The 20,922-nt window shown below is 37.3% G+C and overlaps 1 protein-coding gene and 1 long non-coding RNA gene across 9 annotated transcripts; one reads left to right on the top strand and one right to left on the bottom strand.

Moving 5' to 3' along the window:
* The first annotated feature begins 4,059 nt into the window (after window positions 1-4,059).
* LOC141392984 (uncharacterized) lies at window positions 4,060-5,531 on the top strand. 2 transcript variants are annotated; one of them, XR_012409944.1, is made up of 4 exons: window positions 4,060-4,205; window positions 4,303-4,382; window positions 4,453-4,610; window positions 4,674-5,531. It is a non-coding gene; the product is annotated as an uncharacterized lncRNA (long non-coding RNA). The 2 variants fall into 2 exon arrangements; XR_012409943.1 differs by having other exon boundaries at window positions 4,060-4,382.
* LOC141392983 (uncharacterized) lies at window positions 5,447-7,692 on the bottom strand. 7 transcript variants are annotated; one of them, XM_073965946.1, is made up of 5 exons: window positions 7,147-7,628; window positions 6,966-7,050; window positions 6,348-6,697; window positions 5,884-6,269; window positions 5,447-5,822 (listed from the first exon to the last, which is right to left on the bottom strand). In XM_073965946.1, exons 4-5 carry the CDS (start codon window positions 6,040-6,042, stop codon window positions 5,589-5,591), a joined length of 393 nt encoding a protein of 130 aa, XP_073822047.1. In that variant the 5' UTR covers window positions 6,043-6,269; window positions 6,348-6,697; window positions 6,966-7,050; window positions 7,147-7,628; the 3' UTR covers window positions 5,447-5,588. The 7 variants fall into 7 exon arrangements, with proteins under 7 accessions (XP_073822047.1, XP_073822048.1, XP_073822044.1 ...); XM_073965947.1 differs by lacking the exon at window positions 6,966-7,050 and having other exon boundaries at window positions 7,225-7,628; XM_073965943.1 differs by having other exon boundaries at window positions 6,348-7,050.
* Window positions 7,693-20,922: the final 13,230 nt, after the last annotated feature.

Consider the following 20,922-nt stretch of genomic DNA (forward strand, 5'->3'; position numbering starts at 1 on the left):
CTCTATTTGTTGCTTCGCACTCTGGAATACCGCGCCTTGTCATCTCATCATCCACTTGCTTGCGCCATCTATTCTTTGGCCTGCCAATTCTGCGTGCACCGCCAAGCGGTCCGTATTTATACGCCTTTTTAGCGGGTTCATCATCGCTCATTCTTTTGATATGGCCTAGCCAACGCAATCGCTGCATCTCGATACGTTTAACAATATTGATGTCGTTGTATAGCAGATACAGCTCGTGGTTCATGCGACGTCGATATTCACCGTCAACGCAGATTGGTCCGTAGATCTTTCGAAGAATTTTTCTCTCAAACTCACCAAGCACTGCCATGTCTGCTTGCGCAAGTACCCAGGCTTCGGAGCCATACATCAGCACGGGTAGTATCAGTGTTTTGTAGAGCGTTATTTTTGTTTGACGAGATGTGGCTTTGTTTTTAAACTGCTTACTTAAACCAAAGTAGCATCTGTTGGCCAATACAATTCTTCTTTTTATTTCACAACTGATGTCGTTTGTTGTGTTTACGGAGGTGCCGAGGTAGACGAAGTCTTTTACTACCTCAATATTATAGGAACTAACTTCCACAGTCGGTCCGAGCTCAATGGACGCATTGCGCGTAGACACCATCAACTTGGTCTTCTCACCGTTTACCGCCAGACCCACTTTAGCAGATTCTCCTTTGACCTTTATAACGGTATCAGTTACTTCTTTTACTGATCGGCCCATGATGTCTATATCATCAGCATAAGCAAGTAACATGTGACTATTGGTGTAGATTGTGCCACTTCTTTTGACGTTTGCCTCTCGTATAACCTTTTCTAGCAGGATGTTGAAAAGGTCACACGAAAGGCTGTCTCCTTGTCTGAAACCTCTTTTGGTACTCTTCGGAGAGGTTCTTTCCTATTTTAACTGAGGACCTCGTGTCAGTTAAAGTCATTTTACAAAGCCGGATGAGCTTTGCGGGGATACCAAATTCAGACATGGCTTGGAATACCTTTGAACGCAGCGGGCTGTCGAATGCTGCTTTATAATCGACAAAAAGGTGAAATGTGTCGATCTGCATCTCTTGGGTCTTCTCCAGGATTTGCCGCAGGGTAAATATCTGGTCAATGGTGGACTTGCCAGGTCTAAAGCCGCATTGGTATGGTCCAATTATCTCGTTGACCATAGGCTTTAGTCGTTCGCACAATATCCCTGACACGATCTTGTAGGCAATAGGGAGTAGACTTATGCCCCTATAGTTAGAGCATACAGTCTTATCTCCCTTCTTGTGGACAAGGCACAGGATACTCAGGTTCCAATCGTCGGGTACTTGTTCTTCCTGCCAGATGGTGCTAACTAGCTGATGAATACACCTTATCAGCGTGTCGCCTCCGGTTTTGAACAGCTCGGCTGGTAAGCCATCGGCCCCTGCTGCCTTATTATTCTTCAGCCGATTTATTGCTGTCTTTACCTCATCTTGGCTGGGCGGTATACATTCAATACCATCTTCTTGGATTGGGACTGTGGTATCTTCGTCCTCTTCGCTGCTATTGGATACCAACAGATTTGAAAAATGTTCTTTCCATATGCTGAGTACACTATCTGTATCAGTTACCAAATTACCTTGCTGGTCTTTACAGGAGGATGTACCTGTACCAAAGCCATCAGTTTGATGCTTGACTCTTTGGTAGAATTTTCGGACTTCATTCTGGCTCCTGTACATCTCGATTTTTTCACACTCCCGCTTTTCCATCTCTCCCTTTTTCCTGCGGAAAAGACGTTTCTCCTCTCTCCTTTTCTCCCTGTATTTCTCTCGTGCGCTACGCGTTGCTACGGATTGTAAAGTAGCCCTATATGCCGCATTTTTCTCTTCGGTGGCAGCACGACACTCCTGGTCATACCATGGATTCCTTGGTGAAGGTCTCTGGTATCCAAGTATGGATTTTGCGGCTGTTTGCATGGAGTGGGCAATGCTTTGCCATTGCGCTGATATGTTATCGGGATGAGGAGCGCTTTGATTAAGCAATTGGGCTAGTTGAGTGGAATATGCTGTGGCTATCTGTTGTGATTGCAGCTTACCGATGTCGAACTTTCGTGTTGTGTCCGTTCGTACTTTGTTTCCTACGTTTAAGCGGGTGCGTACCTTTGCTGCAACAAGGTAGTGGTCCGAATCAATGTTTGCGCCTCGGAACGATCGTACATCCAACACGCTCGATGAATGTCTTCCATCTATCACAACATGATCAATTTAGTTTCTTGTTTTTTGATCTGGAGACAGCCAGGTGCCCCTATGAATATCGAGATGATTAAATCTGGTACTGCTAACTACCATGTTTTTTGCAGCTGCAAAGTCTATCAGCCTCATACCATTGTCAGATGTTTCACTGTGGAGGCTGAATTTCCCGACTGTTGGGCCAAAGATATTCTCCATTCCAATTTTGGCATTAAAATCGCCTAGAACGATTTTAATGTCATGGACAGGGCAACGGTCATATGTTTCTTCTAAGCGCTCGTAAAATATATCTTTGGTCTGTTCGTCCTTTTCTTCAGTGGGAGCATGAGCGCAAATAAAGCTGATGTTGAAGAATTTAGCTTTTATTCGAATTGCAGCAAGTCTTTCATTCACTGGAGTGAAGCTGGATACCAGATGTTTTAGTCTCCGACTAACTCCGCAACCAAACTCATGCTTTACGTCATGGCAGCTATAATACAGTGCGTCACCTTTAGGTGTTGCTGTGACGCCTTTCCCAATCCATCGTATTTCCTGTATGGCAGTAATATCGGTCTTGTACTTTTCAAGTACGTCTGCCAATGCGAAGACTGCACCTTCTCTATAAAGAGTGCGAACATTCCAGGTGCAGATTCGCAGATCATGGTCCTTAAAACGTTTGCGGGGTTCGTCAACTTTAGAGGTGTTTGTTTTTCTTTTCTTTCGTTTTTTCATAGTAGGCTGTTTTTTCGACGCAACTAGCTCCGCGTCTTCTCCATTTAAATATTCTTCCACTGCTTTATTAAAAAAAAACTTTTTTGAGCCTTGGTCTATATGTTACCCTCTTTCCGTTGTTCGGTTTCAAAAGGTATTTACGTAAAGCATAATAACTTAGTGCATATCTATTACAAAGTTCTCTTATTGCGACACCAACTTTCTCGTAGTCCTGCGCAGCTTCCTTTAATTTTTCTGTATCTGTATTTGTATTTTTCTTCTTTCTTTTAATATGAGCTGTTTTTGCTATTCTTACATTTCTTTTAAGAAGACCTTTTTTCCTCATGTTTGTAATATGTCTTTGAAATGAAGATTTCGATATTCCATATTTTTTAGATACAGCAATCGTGGAGTCTGCACAGTTTGAATAATCTTGCACAGCTTGCACTTTTTATTCGTCGCAAACTTACCGAAAAATATCGTTAATTACCGAAATTATAAGCATTTTAATTTTACCGATTTTTGTCGGTAACTCAAAAAATGTGTTAGAGAATCGCACTGCTGAACAAAATTTTCATATGAATTCACTTATGAATTTTACAACACTCCATTTTGCATCCACAGCATACAGCTAGGATGCACTCCATTTTCGATCCAAATCACAGCTTTTGATGTAGTGTTTTGGATTGAATTTAAAGGCACGCTTCGGATAGCATTTTTAGTCAGTCTAAAGATGCAATAAAAATGCAAGCCATTGCGAAATATCCCAGAAAAAATAAAATGCATTTATTATTTGTGTAAAACAATAATACAAAGAACTTTATTATATAAACACAAATTAAAAAACAGTTTGCATTAAATTCAATCACTTTTGAGTTTACTTTCTTCGTTCTCCAATTAATCAAAGCGCATCTGATTTGCTTCATCATCCTAAAGGTTTTTTATGTTGCCATCCCATCACTAGTTCAGCTTTCGACATGGAATCCAACTGCACTCCACTCCATTAAAAATTTCCGTCTCGTGAATTACCGCAAAAACGTTCGCAACTTAAGTTTTTATTTCTTTATTTTATAACAAATTCTTCGAAATACATACACTCTTGCATGATACAATGATACAAGGTAATCTCATTTGAAAAAACCGTCCTTGAGCTGCCAAATACAACCATGTATTCGAAACAATATGAAAGTTGTTGTTATTGTATGTCAATGACAACAATAACAAAATATTGTTTGTTTACATTATATTGAAATTTTGTGCATATTAAAGATTTTCTTAATTTTGGGAAAAATTCTAGTCAAAAGCGTAAGCAATGTGAAAAAATAAGAAACGGACATCGCGGTCCATTTGGGTATGTTGAAATTCTGTGTAACTGATAAGAAAAATAACATTTTATTGCCAGCAATGTGTACCATCCTGAAGTCGTTAACAATATCTGCCAATTAATGCTCCGTAACAATCATGGTGTCAGCGAGCAAGCCTGTAAGTTTTTTTGTTGGAACGAAGATAAATTGGTATATAATTATGTATTGAATGTGTCTGATTATTATAGATAACTAAACCTCTGCTGAATATTGGTCGTGCTGTTGTTTGTATTCCCCATGTTTGTACATCCCCGGCATTGAAATCATGAATGTTGACGGGTAAACTTGTTGGTTGGATTTTGAACAGTGCAAATTTCATTTGCGAAGCCTTTGGTGACTTAAAGTGGTTTGTAAATATGTGATAATAATCTGTTTCAAAAAATATGCTTCCCTTCTTTCTTATTTCAAGCCGGTCAAGTACCACATCACCCTTAAATATATTGAAGTAACATTGCATATCCGTGTAATATACATATACGCAAGTGCTACCATCGAAACTTGTTGCAGAAATTGTGTTTGGAACATAGAGGCGGCATAGAGATCGTAATGTATGCGGATTAAGTCCTATGTTGGCGACGGGTCCTATTGTCGATGACATGTGTGGTAGGTTAAATGTCTATCATGACAAGCTTAGTGCAGTTCTACCGTATTTAGTGATCACCCCCATCTATCGCAGCAGAAAGATGCCAGCTGACAATGCAAAAACAAAAAGAAGTTTTAAACAAGTTAAGGTCCGTACGATGCAGCAGTCTTAACTCGTATGGGGCCCGAATTGATGCCATATATCCATGTCGATTGGAATCACACGACACGCTGCATTTGTTTGGATTCCCAGCTAACCCCACTCACCCGTCTCCTGATTATCTATGGATGCAATCAGTCCAGGTTGCAGACTTTTTGAGCCTGGATATAGAGGAATCAGAACCTGATAACTGAAATAATATAAGAACGAACCCATACGTTGCAACAATAACAACCGACCTGGTAGTTCAGACTTACCTCTGTAATCTTTTTCGACGAAATGAGAAAAGACAAATGATATTTATATGCGTTTCTTAATCGGATAGTTGGAAACCTCTTCTACCCTGAAGAATTATACTGAAGGAGTGGAAAAATATTAAAAAGATGACATTACTGATTTTATTCTTGTAGAATGCTATTATTAAAAAGTAACAAAGAATGTAGTATTTTGTTTTTTATTAGAAGCTTTTGTGTAACTATAAAAAACAATAAAAGGTGCAGTAAAGATAAATGTCCTAAGAGCGGATCCCTTAGTTTAAATAAATAGCATATTATACGTTTGTGGGGTAGGTATCATGTGGGCCTAGTGTTTGCCCTTCACATGTGGTTTATTCCAGGGTCCAGGTTCTTTGAGAATTTCTTGTTCACGTTTGGCGTCTATTATTGATTGCACAACAAATTTCCCATCATCTTTAGCTGTAGTATTGGCGGCCGCTTCGGTTGCTGGTTTTGTGATTGCCAAATTGGGGGCTGCATTTTCATCCTTGAAAACTTGTACACGTACATTACTGCGATCATGGGATTTTGTGGTCTCGGTCTACAAATGTAGAAATGTTATAAATAATCCATAGCATGACCTTCATAAAAAAAATACTTACTCTAATAGTTCCTTGTGCATGACTCTTAACAGCCGCTCCAGTGCGCATACTACCAACTATTTGCCTACGACGATGACCTCTCAGGGATGACAGCGCCTGACGACGTTCCTGTATTTGACGATTTGTCTCCTCTTGAACATTATCGTAATTCTTGTACATTAAACGTTGGGCGACAGTAAAATCAAAATGTTGGTGAGCCTCCTGAAGTTCCTCCAGTGGCTGAGCACGACAAGCAATACCACGACGAAATATTTCATCCGCTTTACGGGAATTATTAACAAATCATAACAATATGCCCATGCGATATAAAAGTCCGATACCATTGTACCAATACCAGCATTAAATAATTGTTGATAACATTCAGCTGGATCTTTGTGATTATCAATCTGAAAATGTTTTACAAAAACATTATTACACACACATACATATATATTAAGTCTTGCTCAATATTAAAATGTACTTACATATTTAATGCACAGTTTTATCATACGACGATCTTGATAGTATTTTCATCACTTTCAAAACAAGACAGACAATCCATTCAATATAATTGTACCATGCACTAAGCGGATCATCACCTTCGTAATTGTGTATCTCCCTTTCTAGTTCTTTTCGTTGGGCCATCAGTTCTTGGACTGATTCCACTTTAAGGGAAGCCTGAAAATCCTTTTCCTCATCGAAGTCCATTTTAATTGCTATTCACAAAGTCTGGGAATGAGTTTAACACCTTAGAACGGGACAAATTGTTGTAGTGCTTCAATATGGGCTATGTGAAATTTGCAGTTTGAGCTTGGAATATTGGATAGTTGTTTCACTGAAAGGAGTAACAAATTAAAAATAGTTAAGCCATGGCAATTAAATCAGGTTCCTTCTACAGTGACAATATATGAAAAGAACAAGGAATTTCTTTCCTTTAGCTACGACACTCTGAAAATATTTTCTAATTGTAAGTTTTTTGTAAGTCCCCGGCATTCGGTCGGAGTTTTAAGACTTTCCCCTAGGGAAAGCGCCTCCTCTTCGCCTCTTCATTTTGAACTGGTTTTATTTTGGATTTTTGAACGTTTGTGTGGAACAGGTCTCACCAGCATCAAAGAAACTAGAAACACGCAAATCTCCGAATATGGGCTGTGAAAATGCCATGTCTTCGAAAATTTAAAATATTATTGTCTGAAAATTTAAAATTTTTAATTTAATTTAAAAAAGTTTTGAATTTGAGATGTAAATAAAACTGACATAGGTATGTATGTTTTAACATATACATACAAAGTTTGTCAAAATCGTTTTGACTATGAAGGGACGTCAAAGCTAATACAACCCTGTGAGCAGTGAGCGTAAGACTACCTTGTATCATTGTATCATGACACTCTTGTTTCTCTTTTGAAGAAAGGATGTCGGCAGCGGCGGGTTGGGATCAACCAACTGTTTTTGTTTTGTAGGGATCTCTAAAGCAACAGCTTATAAAATGTATCTAACGGATTGCATTTTTCATAAATCCGTGTGGACTGCATCGTAGGATGTTGTGAAATCATAACCCCACATGCACAACTTCCAAAATGTTTTGCTGTGTATATGCAAAGGAATTGAAAGTTGAAATCGAGTGGATTTCGTAAATGTAAACCAAGCGTACACACGATCAGTCTTGACTTTCGATTTTTCGGAATTATCGATTACTGTCAAACAGTCCAGCGACCGCAAAATATTTTGTGGTTGCATGATGACTGACAAAAGTGAGCGGCCACAGCGGCAAGTAACCGATTATTTGAGCAAAACTGACTTGCAACCATATTTTGTGGCGTTTAAACGACCAGTGGCTTTATCTGGGTTAAATCGGCGGCGGCTGAACCCTTAAAAAATCAGTGGCGGCGGCGTGTCGCCGTCAAAAATCTCGACTCGCTTCCATCTCTGCTTGAATTCTTCATAGAGCTGGAAAACTATCGATAGTAGCACAATTCGATAGTTTCAATATTTCTTATAAAAATATCGATAGGATCGATACTATCGTTTGTTTTGAGCGCCTGTATTTGAAATTAAAATTTTAAATGTCAAATTTAATCCACTGGAGTGCAAACGGGGTATAAACTTTTTTATGATAATAATAGCCTAGACAGACGGCAGTCATGGTAGAACAAGAAAAGGTAGCAGCAATACCCAGCTGACTGAACTGGGTTGTAGTGTTAGTGTCAAATTCCATTCGACATTTTATGTATTTATTTCTATGTTCGATGTATATTAGGGATATATATTTTTGAAGAACAAATTTATTCATCAGAAAAAAAAAACTATTTCCCATAAAGACGGCTTCATATCATTGACATGTAACCTCCTCCAGATCCGAACGACATGCCGCACACTAAAACATCGCTTATAGAGGCGGTACAATATTTGTTAATATGTGTGGTATTTTGTTAAACTTGAAAAGAATAAAGCCCTAATAAACATGTGCTTTTTTGTTTTCAAAAGCAAATGATTGAAACATCTTCTCTTTTTTCAATGAATTACCAGCGACCCGAAACATTTTTGCAAGTATTCTACTTTCTGCGAGAAATGATGCATTTAGTGGAATGATATGGAAACATTCAAATTGAAAATCTAACGAGTTTTCATTCATGTTTTCCAAAATATTCAATCAAATGTGAAAAAATATTAGTTTTTTAAATTCCAATAATTTATAGACATTTCCTTGTTTTGTTTACATTTACGTTGACACTAAGGTTTACAAACAAAAACAAATTCCTTTGTGGTTGTTGTTCGAGTTGTATTTGTTGTAGTATTAACTTTACCTTGTATTTGTTCTACCATGGACGGCAGTCTTAATTTGCATTAACAGCCTCATTTCAAATTAATTTGAACATTATCCCCATTTTTAATGCACAAATTCAAACTGAAATTTCAATATGAAAATCAGTTGTCTTTTGTCAAATGTCATGATTATGAACTTAAAAAAGGAAAACATTTTCGCCTTTCTTTCAAGTAAGTAGTGGTCTTTCGCGAATAGCCTAGAAGCTAATCGTTTCTTAGCGCCTTCTATCCAATCTATTTTTAAAATTTTTATTTTCACAAACATTTCATTACCCACCATACCAATTCTATCGAAAATAACATCTTCTTCAAATTTTTCTTTACATTTTTCCGACATTTTTATATGTTTTTTTATAACATGTTTTTTGCAGCTGCAAAGTCTATCAGCCTCATACCATTGTCAGATGTTTCACTGTGGAGGCTGAATTTCCCGACTGTTGGGCCAAAGATATTCTCCATTCCAATTTTGGCATTAAAATCGCCTAGAACGATTTTAATGTCATGGACAGGGCAACGGTCATATGTTTCTTCTAAGCGCTCGTAAAATATATCTTTGGTCTGTTCGTCCTTTTCTTCAGTGGGAGCATGAGCGCAAATAAAGCTGATGTTGAAGAATTTAGCTTTTATTCGAATTGCAGCAAGTCTTTCATTCACTGGAGTGAAGCTGGATACCAGATGTTTTAGTCTCCGACTAACTCCGCAACCAAACTCATGCTTTACGTCATGGCAGCTATAATACAGTGCGTCACCTTTAGGTGTTGCTGTGACGCCTTTCCCAATCCATCGTATTTCCTGTATGGCAGTAATATCGGTCTTGTACTTTTCAAGTACGTCTGCCAATGCGAAGACTGCACCTTCTCTATAAAGAGTGCGAACATTCCAGGTGCAGATTCGCAGATCATGGTCCTTAAAACGTTTGCGGGGTTCGTCAACTTTAGAGGTGTTTGTTTTTCTTTTCTTTCGTTTTTTCATAGTAGGCTGTTTTTTCGACGCAACTAGCTCCGCGTCTTCTCCATTTAAATATTCTTCCACTGCTTTATTAAAAAAAAACTTTTTTGAGCCTTGGTCTATATGTTACCCTCTTTCCGTTGTTCGGTTTCAAAAGGTATTTACGTAAAGCATAATAACTTAGTGCATATCTATTACAAAGTTCTCTTATTGCGACACCAACTTTCTCGTAGTCCTGCGCAGCTTCCTTTAATTTTTCTGTATCTGTATTTGTATTTTTCTTCTTTCTTTTAATATGAGCTGTTTTTGCTATTCTTACATTTCTTTTAAGAAGACCTTTTTTCCTCATGTTTGTAATATGTCTTTGAAATGAAGATTTCGATATTCCATATTTTTTAGATACAGCAATCGTGGAGTCTGCACAGTTTGAATAATCTTGCACAGCTTGCACTTTTTATTCGTCGCAAACTTACCGAAAAATATCGTTAATTACCGAAATTATAAGCATTTTAATTTTACCGATTTTTGTCGGTAACTCAAAAAATGTGTTAGAGAATCGCACTGCTGAACAAAATTTTCATATGAATTCACTTATGAATTTTACAACACTCCATTTTGCTTCCACAGCATACAGCTAGGATGCACTCCATTTTCGATCCAAATCACAGCTTTTGATGTAGTGTTTTGGATTGAATTTAAAGGCACGCTTCGGATAGCATTTTTAGTCAGTCTAAAGATGCAATAAAAATGCAAGCCATTGCGAAATATCCCAGAAAAAATAAAATGCATTTATTATTTGTGTAAAACAATAATACAAAGAACTTTATTATATAAACACAAATTAAAAAACAGTTTGCATTAAATTCAATCACTTTTGAGTTTACTTTCTTCGTTCTCCAATTAATCAAAGCGCATCTGATTTGCTTCATCATCCTAAAGGTTTTTTATGTTGCCATCCCATCACTAGTTCAGCTTTCGACATGGAATCCAACTGCACTCCACTCCATTAAAAATTTCCGTCTCGTGAATTACCGCAAAAACGTTCGCAACTTAAGTTTTTATTTCTTTATTTTATAACAAATTCTTCGAAATACATACACTCTTGTTTCTCTTTTGAAGAAAGGATGTCGGCAGCGGCGGGTTGGGATCAACCAACTGTTTTTGTTTTGTAGGGATCTCTAAAGCAACAGCTTATAAAATGTATCTAACGGATTGCATTTTTCATAAATCCGTGTGGACTGCATCGTAGGATGTTGTGAAATCATAACCCCACATGCACAACTTCCAAAATGTTTTGCTGTGTATATGCAAAGGAATTGAAAGTTGAAATCGAGTGGATTTCGTAAATGTAAACCAAGCGTACACACGATCAGTCTTGACTTTCGATTTTTCGGAATTATCGATTACTGTCAAACAGTCCAGCGACCACAAAATATTTTGTGGTTGCATGATGACTGACAAAAGTGAGCGGCCACACTGGCAAGTAACCGATTATTTGAGCAAAACTGACTTGCAACCATATTTTGTGGCGTTTAAACGACCAGTGGCTTTATCTGGGTTAAATCGGCGGCGGCTGAACCCTTAAAAAATCAGTGGCGGCGGCGTGTCGCCGTCAAAAATCTCGACTCGCTTCCATCTCTGCTTGAATTCTTCATAGAGCTGGAAAACTATCGATAGTAGCACAATTCGATAGTTTCAATATTTCTTATAAAAATATCGATAGGATCGATACTATCGTTTGTTTTGAGCGCCTGTATTTGAAATTAAAATTTTAAATGTCAAATTTAATCCACTGGAGTGCAAACGGGGTATAAACTTTTTTATGATAATAATAGCCTAGACAGACGGCAGTCATGGTAGAACAAGAAAAGGTAGCAGCAATACCCAGCTGACTGAACTGGGTTGTAGTGTTAGTGTCAAATTCCATTCGACATTTTATGTATTTATTTCTATGTTCGATGTATATTAGGGATATATATTTTTGAAGAACAAATTTATTCATCAGAAAAAAAAACTATTTCCCATAAAGACGGCTTCATATCATTGACATGTAACCTCCTCCAGATCCGAACGACATGCCGCACACTAAAACATCGCTTATAGAGGCGGTACAATATTTGTTAATATGTGTGGTATTTTGTTAAACTTGAAAAGAATAAAGCCCTAATAAACATGTGCTTTTTTGTTTTCAAAAGCAAATGATTGAAACATCTTCTCTTTTTTCAATGAATTACCAGCGACCCGAAACATTTTTGCAAGTATTCTACTTTCTGAGAGAAATGATGCATTTAGTGGAATGATATGGAAACATTCAAATTGAAAATCTAACGAGTTTTCATTCATGTTTTCCAAAATATTCAATCAAATGTGAAAAAATATTAGTTTTTTAAATTCCAATAATTTATAGACATTTCCTTGTTTTGTTTACATTTACGTTGACACTAAGGTTTACAAACAAAAACAAATTCCTTTGTGGTTGTTGTTCGAGTTGTATTTGTTGTAGTATTAACTTTACCTTGTATTTGTTCTACCATGGACGGCAGTCTTAATTTGCATTAACAGCCTCATTTCAAATTAATTTGAACATTATCCCCATTTTTAATGCACAAATTCAAACTGAAATTTCAATATGGCAATGCTGTTGAAAATCAGTTGTCTTTTGTCAAATGTCATGATTATGAACTTAAAAAAGGAAAACATTTTCGCCTTTCTTTCAAGTAAGTAGTGGTCTTTCGCGAATAGCCTAGAAGCTAATCGTTTCTTAGCGCCTTCTATCCAATCTATTTGTAAAATTTTTATTTTCACAAACATTTCATTACCCACCATACCAATTCTATCGAAAATAACATCTTCTTCAAATTTTTCTTTACATTTTTCCGACATTTTTATAATATTAAAAAGACTAAAAAATATCGCGAATAAATTAAATTTATATTGGCTTTATTGTGGTGAAAAGGTCAATGTCAGAAAGTATATTTGTTTCGAATATTTTGGCGAACTTTTGTAAAACTTTATGAAATGGTCTGCTGGGTACGAACGAACAGCTGTTTCATAAATGCAGAAACTATGGTCTGTCAGGGTAAAAAATTAAAGCTTCGTTCCCGTAATTTTTAATAGTAAAACTCGTAAAAGAGAGAACTGCAAACAATTTGTTGTCACAAACAATTTTTTTTAAATAGTTCGGGAATGGAAAATACGTCAAAAAAACTGGAACAAATGTCAAAGTCGGCGTATCAGCCAATCAGACGCCGGCAACCATGTTACTATTTTTTTACTCGCCCAAATTTGTCGTGTAAAAATTTTTAGAGAGAGCGTCATTCAGCGCCATTTTTGTTTAAATAAAAGTGAACATTTTACAACTTTTTTGTGTACGGCAACGGTTTTTGGAGTAAAATGTGTAAAAGTCGTAAAAATTGTAAAAACTTCCTAGTTCCGGAACACAGCTTAATTCAAATTAAAGTGCCGTACACATTGTCAGTTTTGACTGACGATTTTTCGAAAATATTGATTGCTTCAGTTTTGTTGGGTTTTACGGAGCGGTCACACTATCATTCATGTTGGATGCCAAGCCGTCAGTCAAATTGTAAAATTTGCTCAATAAATATGGGCTCTGGCAACCATAAACTAATAAAAAAAACAATAAAATGATGTGGCTATTTTCTATTTACTTGGGAATGTTGTCCATGAAAATCCCTACTCAGCGACCCATGACTTCCCACTAAATTAAAAATACACATATAATGAATTTGGAAAACCACAAGCATTTATTTATTAATACAGCACATTTATTAGTATAGCACATTCAATTTAGACACTGGAAGCTATTGAGCACATTTTTCCATTGGCACAATACCCGAGTCCCGAATCTGTTTGTTTCTTTTTGCTTTGGCGTCATCCACAGAACCATCTTTTTTTTCCTTTTATAATATTCACTTCTTTCACAATTTGGATTTATGTATAGCTATTTCCACATCTATTAGTACCGCACACGCAATTCAAACTCCGGGAGATTTTTATATTTTTTCAACAGCACAATGCAGAAATTTATTTTTTTTCCTTTTTGTTTTGTTGTCATCCACAGAACCCATTTGCCCATTTGCTTTTTTCCTTGTTATCCCGTTCACTGTATCGTCAAATTTCTTTTGTTATGACCGCGTGTATCGCCATATTCCAATAGTAATTCTCCAAATTTAATAAAACACGAATTCTTCATTTTTATTTGATAATTACACTGCAAATTTATTCCTTGAATGACGTTTTTAGTTCACACTATCATACCATCATACAACCAACACCTGACTGTCCAACAACCACAAAATTTTTTGTGGGTGCATGATGAATGACAAAAATGAACGGTCACACTGGCAAGCAACCGATTATTCGAGCAAAACTGTCATTCAAAACTTACAATGTGTACTCAGCTTAAGGAAGTTTTAATGCAAATTAACTCTGCCGTCTGTCTAGGGTATTAAACTAATGCTAGATTTATATTTACGAAATCCCCTCGATTTCGACTTTCAATTCCATTGCTCAAACGTCAAATGAAATCTCATCTGAAATCCATTGGATTTCACCAAGCATAATGCTTAGTTTACATTCATGGTAGAACAAATACAAGGTAAAGTTAATACTACAACAAATACAACTCGAACAACAACCACAAAGGAATTTGTTTTTGTTTGTAACGTTACTGCCAGTTGTATTTGTAAACAAAACAAGGAAATGTCTATAAATTATTGGAATTTAAAAAACTAATAATTTTTCACATTTGGTTGAATATTTTGGAAAACATGAATGAAAATTAGTTACATTTTCAATTTTTATGTTTCCACTAAATGCATAAATTCTCGCAGAAAGTAGAATTCTTGCAGAAAAGTTTGGGGTCGGTGGAAATTCATAGAAAAAGGGGAAGCTGTTTCAATGTTTTGTTTTAGAAATCAAAGAAGCACATGTTTATTAGGGCTTTACTTTTTTTTAAATTTTAACAAAATACCTCACATATTAACGAACGTTGTATCGCCTCTACAAGCGGGGATTTACTGCGCGGCTTATCGTTCGAACTTGGAGGAGGTTACATATCATTGATATGAAGAAGTCTTTCTGGGAAATGTTTTTTTCCGACTGATATATTTTTTTTTTCTCAAAAAGTATATGTCCCTAATGTACATTGAAATAGAAATAAACGTATAAAATGTCATATGAAATTTGACACTAACGTTACAACCCAGTTCAGTCAGCTGTGTATTGCTGCTACCTTTTCTTATTCTACCATGGTTTACATTTACGAAATCCAATCGATTTCAACTGTCAATTCCATAGCTCAAACGTCAAATGAAATCTCATCTGGATTTCATTTGACGTTTAACCTATGGATTTGACAGTTGAAATCGAGTGGATTTCGTAAATGTAAACCAATCATAAGTTTAGATTTACCAAATCCACTAGATTTCAAATGCCAATTCATAGCGTATACGTCAAATAAAATCCAGTGGAGTTAGAACTAGGATTATTTGACATATATACTATGGAATTGACATTTGAAATCGAGTGGATTTATAAATCTAAGCGTAATATAATTTGATGTATACCTAATGGAATTGACATTTGAATTCCAGTGGGTTTGTTAAATCCAGTAATACTATGTTTACATTTACGAAATCCGCTCGAATTCAACTGTCAATTCCATTGCTCAAACGTCAAATTTATTTTATTATTATTATTTATTTATTTGATTTTAAATAATATTTATATTTCATTATATTCTAGAACCCACGAAGCTTTAGTTAGCTTGTGTGTGGGATATAAATTCTATAATGTTTATACAATGTTGGCCATGTTAGCCGTAGACTTCAATGGTAATTTTAATTATTCATATATTTATACTTCATTAATTTAATTCTAAGATGCTTATCTCGTTCATTGGTAATTTCTTTTGGCATTCCATTTAGTATGGTAGGAAGTGTAACAGCAAGTGAGTACTTGCCATAATCATTTTTGTAGTTTGGTATGTTGTATTTGCCTTCGGTTTTGCTTCTAGTATTTTGATTGTGATCCAATTTCTTTGCTAGGCCACTATCTTCCATAAATTCTTTCACAATAGATATTTATATTAAGTATTGACAGGTTTTTGAATATTGTTTTTGTGGATTTCTCTTTGGGTGACGTAGGGGATGGAAGATACCAAGGAACGGTCCTGACCGGTTTTAACATGGCAAAGCCCAGGATTTATTTTGGTCCCTCTTTCATCTCAAGTGGACACTGACCTCCCCGTGGTGTCACCTGGGGAACTGCCTTTAACACCCGTTAAAGGTAGTGAGCTAACATGTGCCGCGCGTTCACCCATAAGAACGTTAAAAACTTGGGTTTGGGCGTCGGGTTAGTAACCCTCCCCTAGAAAAAAACAGCCTACTATGAAAAAACGAAAGAAAAGAAAAACAAACCCCTCTAAAGTTGACGAACCCCGCAAACGTTTTAAGGACCATGATCTGCGAATCTGCACCTGGAATGTTCGCACTCTTTATAGAGAAGGTGCAGTCTTCGCATTGGCAGACGTACTTGGAAAGTACAATGCCGATATTACTGCCATACAGGAAATACGATGGACTGGGAAGGACGTCACAACAACACCTAAAGGTGACGCACTGTATTATAGCTGCCATGACACAAAGCATGAGTTTGGTTGCGGTTTTGTAGTTGGTCGGAGGTTAAAACATCTGGTCTCCAGCTTCACCCCAGTGAATGAAAGACTTGCTACAATTCGATTTAAAGCAAAATTCTTCAACATCAGCTTTATCTGCGCTCATGCCCCAACCGAAGACAAGGACGAACAGACCAAAGATATATTCTACGAGAGCTTAGAAGAAACATATGACCGTTGTCCTGCCCATGACATTAAAATTGTTCTAGGCGATTTTAATGCCAAAATTGGAAAGGAGAATATCTTTGGACAAACAGTTGGGAAATTCAGTCTACATAGTGAAACATCAGACAATGGAATGAGGCTGATAGACATCGCAGCGGCAAAAAACATGGTAGTTAGCAGTACCAGATTTAAGCATCTCGATATTCATAAGGGCACTTGGCTGTCTCCAGACCAAAGAACAATAAATCAAATTGATCACGTTGTGATAGATGGAAGACATTCATCGAGCGTGTTGGATGTACGATCGTTCCGAGGAGCAAACATAGATTCGGACCATTACCTCGTTGCAGCAAAGGTACGTACCCGTCTAAACGTTGCAAATAAAGCACGGACAGACACAACACGAAAGTTGGACATCGCCAAGCTGCAAATACAACAGATAGCCACAGCATATTCCACTCAACTGACCCAATTGCTTAATGATAGCGCTTCTCGTCCCGATAACATATCAGCACAATGTCAAAATATTGCCCACTCCATGCAAACAGCCGCAAAATCAGTACTTGGATACCAGAGACCTCCACCAAAGAATCCGTGGTATGACCAGGAGTGCCGTGCTGCTACCGAAGAAAAAAATGCGGCATATAGGGCTACTTTACAATCAGTAGCAACGCGTAGCGCACGAGAGAGGTATCGGGAGAAAAGGAGAGAGGAGAAACGCCTTTTCCGCAGGAAAAAGAGAGAAATGGAAAAGAGGGAGTGTGAACAAATGGAGATGTACAGGAGACAGAACGAAGTCCGAAAATTCTACCAAAGAGTGAAGCATCAAACTGATGGCTTTGGTACAGGAATATCGTCCTGTAGAGATCAACAAGCTAATTTGGTAACTGATACAGATAGTGTGCTCAGGATATGGAAAGAACATTTTTCCAAACTGTTGGTATCCGATAGCAGTGAAGACGGCGAAGATACCACAGATCCAATCCCAGATGATGGTATTGAATGTATACCGCCCAGCCAAGAAGGACAGCAATAAACCGGCTGAAGAATAATAAGGCGGCAGGAGCATATGGCCTACCAGCCGAGCTGTTCAAAACCGGAGGCGACACGTTGATAAGGTGTATGCATCAGCTAGTTAGCACCATCTGGCAGGAAGAACGCGTACCCGACGATTGGAACGTGAGCATCCTATGTCCAGTCCACAAGAAGGGTGATAAGACTGTGTGCTCCAATTATAGGGGCATAAGTCTGCTCCCTATTGCATATAAGATAGTATCTGGCATATTGTGTGAGAGACTAAAGCCTATGGTCAATGAAATTATTGGACCCTATCAGTGCGGCTTTAGACCTGGCAAATCCACCATTGACCAGATATTTACCTTGAGACAAATCCTGGAAAAGACCCAAGAAATGCAGATCGACACCTTCCATCTTTTCGTCGATTATAAAGCAGCATTCGACAGCCCTATACGTTCAAAGGTGTTCCAAGCCATGTCTGATTTTGGTATTCCTGCAAAGCTCATTCGACTTTGTAGAATGACATTAACTGAGACGAGATCCTCAGTTAAAATTGGAAAGAACCTCTCCGAAGAGTTTACTACCAAAAGAGGTTTCAGACAAGGAGACGGCCTGTCGTGTGATCTATTCAACATCCTGCTGGAAAAGGTCATACGAGACGCGAAGGTCAAAAGAAATGGAACGATATACACGAACAGCCACATGTTACTGGCTTATGCCGACGACATTGACATCATGGGTCGATCGGTAAAGGAAGTAACTGACACCTTTGCAAAAGTCGAAAGAGAATCTGCTAAAGTTGGTCTGGCAGTAAACGGCGTAAAAACCAAGTTGATGGTATCGACGCGTAATATGTCCATAAACACCCCACCATCTGTGAATGTTGGTACCTATAATTTTGAGGTAGTAAAGGACTTCGTCTACCTCGGCACCGCCATAAACACAACAAATAACATCAGTTGTGAAATACGAAGAAGAATAGTGTTGGCTAACAGATGCTACTTTGGGCTGAGTAAGCAGTTTAGGAATAAAGCCACCTCTCGTCAAACAAAAATAACACTGTACAAAACACTGATACTACCCGTGCTAATGTATGGTTCCCAAGCATGGGTACTTGCTCAAGCAGATAAGGCAGTGCTTTGTGTGTTTGAGAGAAAAATTCTTCGAAAGATCTACGGGCCAATCTGTGTTGACGGCGAATATCGGCGTCGTATGAACATCGAGCTGTATCAACTATACAATGACATCAATATAGTTGAACGAATCGAGATACAACGATTGCGATGGCTAGGCCATGTTATAAGAATGAGTGATGATGAACCCGCTAAAACGGCGTATAAATACGGGCCGCATGGAGGTTCTCGCAGATCTGGAAGGCCAAAGCTTCGTTGGAGCGAACAAGTGAAACGAGATATCACAAAGCTACATATCCCAGATTGGGAAAATACAGCAGCAAACAGAGAGGATTGGAGATTTTTTCTTAGTTCGGCTTATGGAACAAATGTTCTGTAAAAGGCCAGCTAAGTAAGTAAGTAGGATTTCTCTTTGCTACTTTGATTGGCTTGATGGGTTTGGCTTTGCATTTTCTTGTAGAGGAGTTTTGCAATCCTATTTTGTGTTGTTTGTAGGTGTCTGGTGCATCTTGCATTGCCCCACGCCGTAATACCATGCCTAATATGTGACTCAACTAGTGAGAAATATGCTTGCTTTAGGACGTAGTATGGCGCAGCATTGCCCAAATGATATAGTGCGTAAACTGACTGACGTAATTTGTTCTGCAGATGTTGAACATGTACTTTCCATTTAAGTTTGTCATCTAACTGGACACCTAGATATTTGTATGTTTCAACTTCTTCAAGTTTTGTGCTGCATATGTCACTGTTATGTTGATTGGGGTTGTTGTGTAAACAGTCTGTGTCATGGTATAATATTGCGATATTTGATTTTGGTTTGTGCCTTGGCCTTATGTTCATTATTTTAGTTTTGGATGAATTAATGATTAAACCACTATCATGACACCATCTAGTGATTATGTTGAATTCATTTTGTAGGATATTTGTTGCTGTGTTCAGCGATTTATTAGTGACGATGATAGCTGTATCGTCAGCGTATGCGAACGCAGTACTGTTCTTGAGTTGATATATCATTTCATTTGAGTATATTATGTAGAGGATTGGACCCAGTTTGGAACCTTGTGGCACGCCATAGGGTGCATTCATCATTGAGCTGCATGTATTACCTATTTTAACACAGAACGATCTTGACGACAGGTAGTTTTTGAACCACCTTAAGTGTTTCGATTAATTTGTTTTGTGGCAGAGTGTCGAAAGCCTTAATGAAGTCGATAAATAATGCGAGGCAGTTTTTATTTTGGCTGAGGGATTCGTTGATATGGTTGGTAAAGTAACCTAGTAGTTGATTTATGTTCCTGTCTTTTTGGAATCCAAATTGCTGTTTATTTATGACGCTGTATTTCTTCAGAAAGTTATGCTAAGTTTACATTTACGAAATCCACTCGATTCCAACTGTCAAATCCATAGGTAAAACGTCAAATGAAATCAAATGGATTTCAGATGAGATTTCATTTGACGTTTGAGCTATGGAATTGACAGTTGAAATCGAGTGGATTGCGTAAATGTAAACTTAGCATTAGTTAGTCGTCTTGAGATGATTTCCTCTAATACTTTTTCAACAGCAGGTAGTAACGATATTGGCCGATAATTGTTATAATCCTTTCTATCCCCATTCTTATATATTGGTCTTATAACGGACTGTTTTATTTTGTTTGGTACTAATGCTTCAGCTATGCTGGCATTGATTAATTTTGTTAAAAGATTAGCGTGGTTTTTTAAGTCGAGCGGACGTATATTGTCTATTCCCGCACTTTTTTTCGTATTCAATGTCTTAAGTATATTTTTTATTTCATCTTCAGTTGCATACTCCATATATAGCGAGTTGTTGACGATTTTTTCCACTCTTGTATTTAGGGTGACAACTGGACATGAATGTATTATTTTCAGAACGTTTTCGTTGAATTTTATTGCAAAGTTTTCAGATATGTCATTTAGAGATTCATTTTTAAAGTGTTTCTTTATTGTTTCATCTAGGTTTTCCGACTTTTTCCCGTAATTTTGTGAATTAGTTGCCACGTACCTCGTATATTGGTTCGGTTTAGTATAAATTGGCGATGGTAGTAATCGTTTTTTGCGTTAATAATTAGTTTATTTAATTTGTTGTTGAAATTTTTATATATTTTTTCATTTATTTTATTGTTTTTATTTTGTGTCCATTTTTTATATAATTTATCCTTTATGCCGCAACACTTTAATGAAATCCAATCGATTTCAGATGAGTTTTCGTTTGACGTATATACAAAGGAATTGGCAGATGAAATCGAGTGAATTTCGTAAATG

This window comes from Musca autumnalis, unplaced genomic scaffold, assembly GCF_047663935.1.
Source record: "Musca autumnalis isolate F117 unplaced genomic scaffold, ASM4766393v1 scaffold_2, whole genome shotgun sequence".
In the NCBI taxonomy this organism is placed as follows: domain Eukaryota; kingdom Metazoa; phylum Arthropoda; class Insecta; order Diptera; family Muscidae; genus Musca; species Musca autumnalis.

Bases quoted from the DNA above. Each gene is read 5' to 3' on its own strand.
- LOC141392983 (XM_073965942.1), bottom strand. From the start codon at position 6,042: ATGTACAAGAATTACGATAATGTTCAAGAGGAGACAAATCGTCAAATA. The intron at 5,823-5,883 runs GTAAGTATTTTT...CTACATTTGTAG, and splicing joins ATGCACAAGGAACTATTAGA to ACCGAGACCACAAAATCCCA.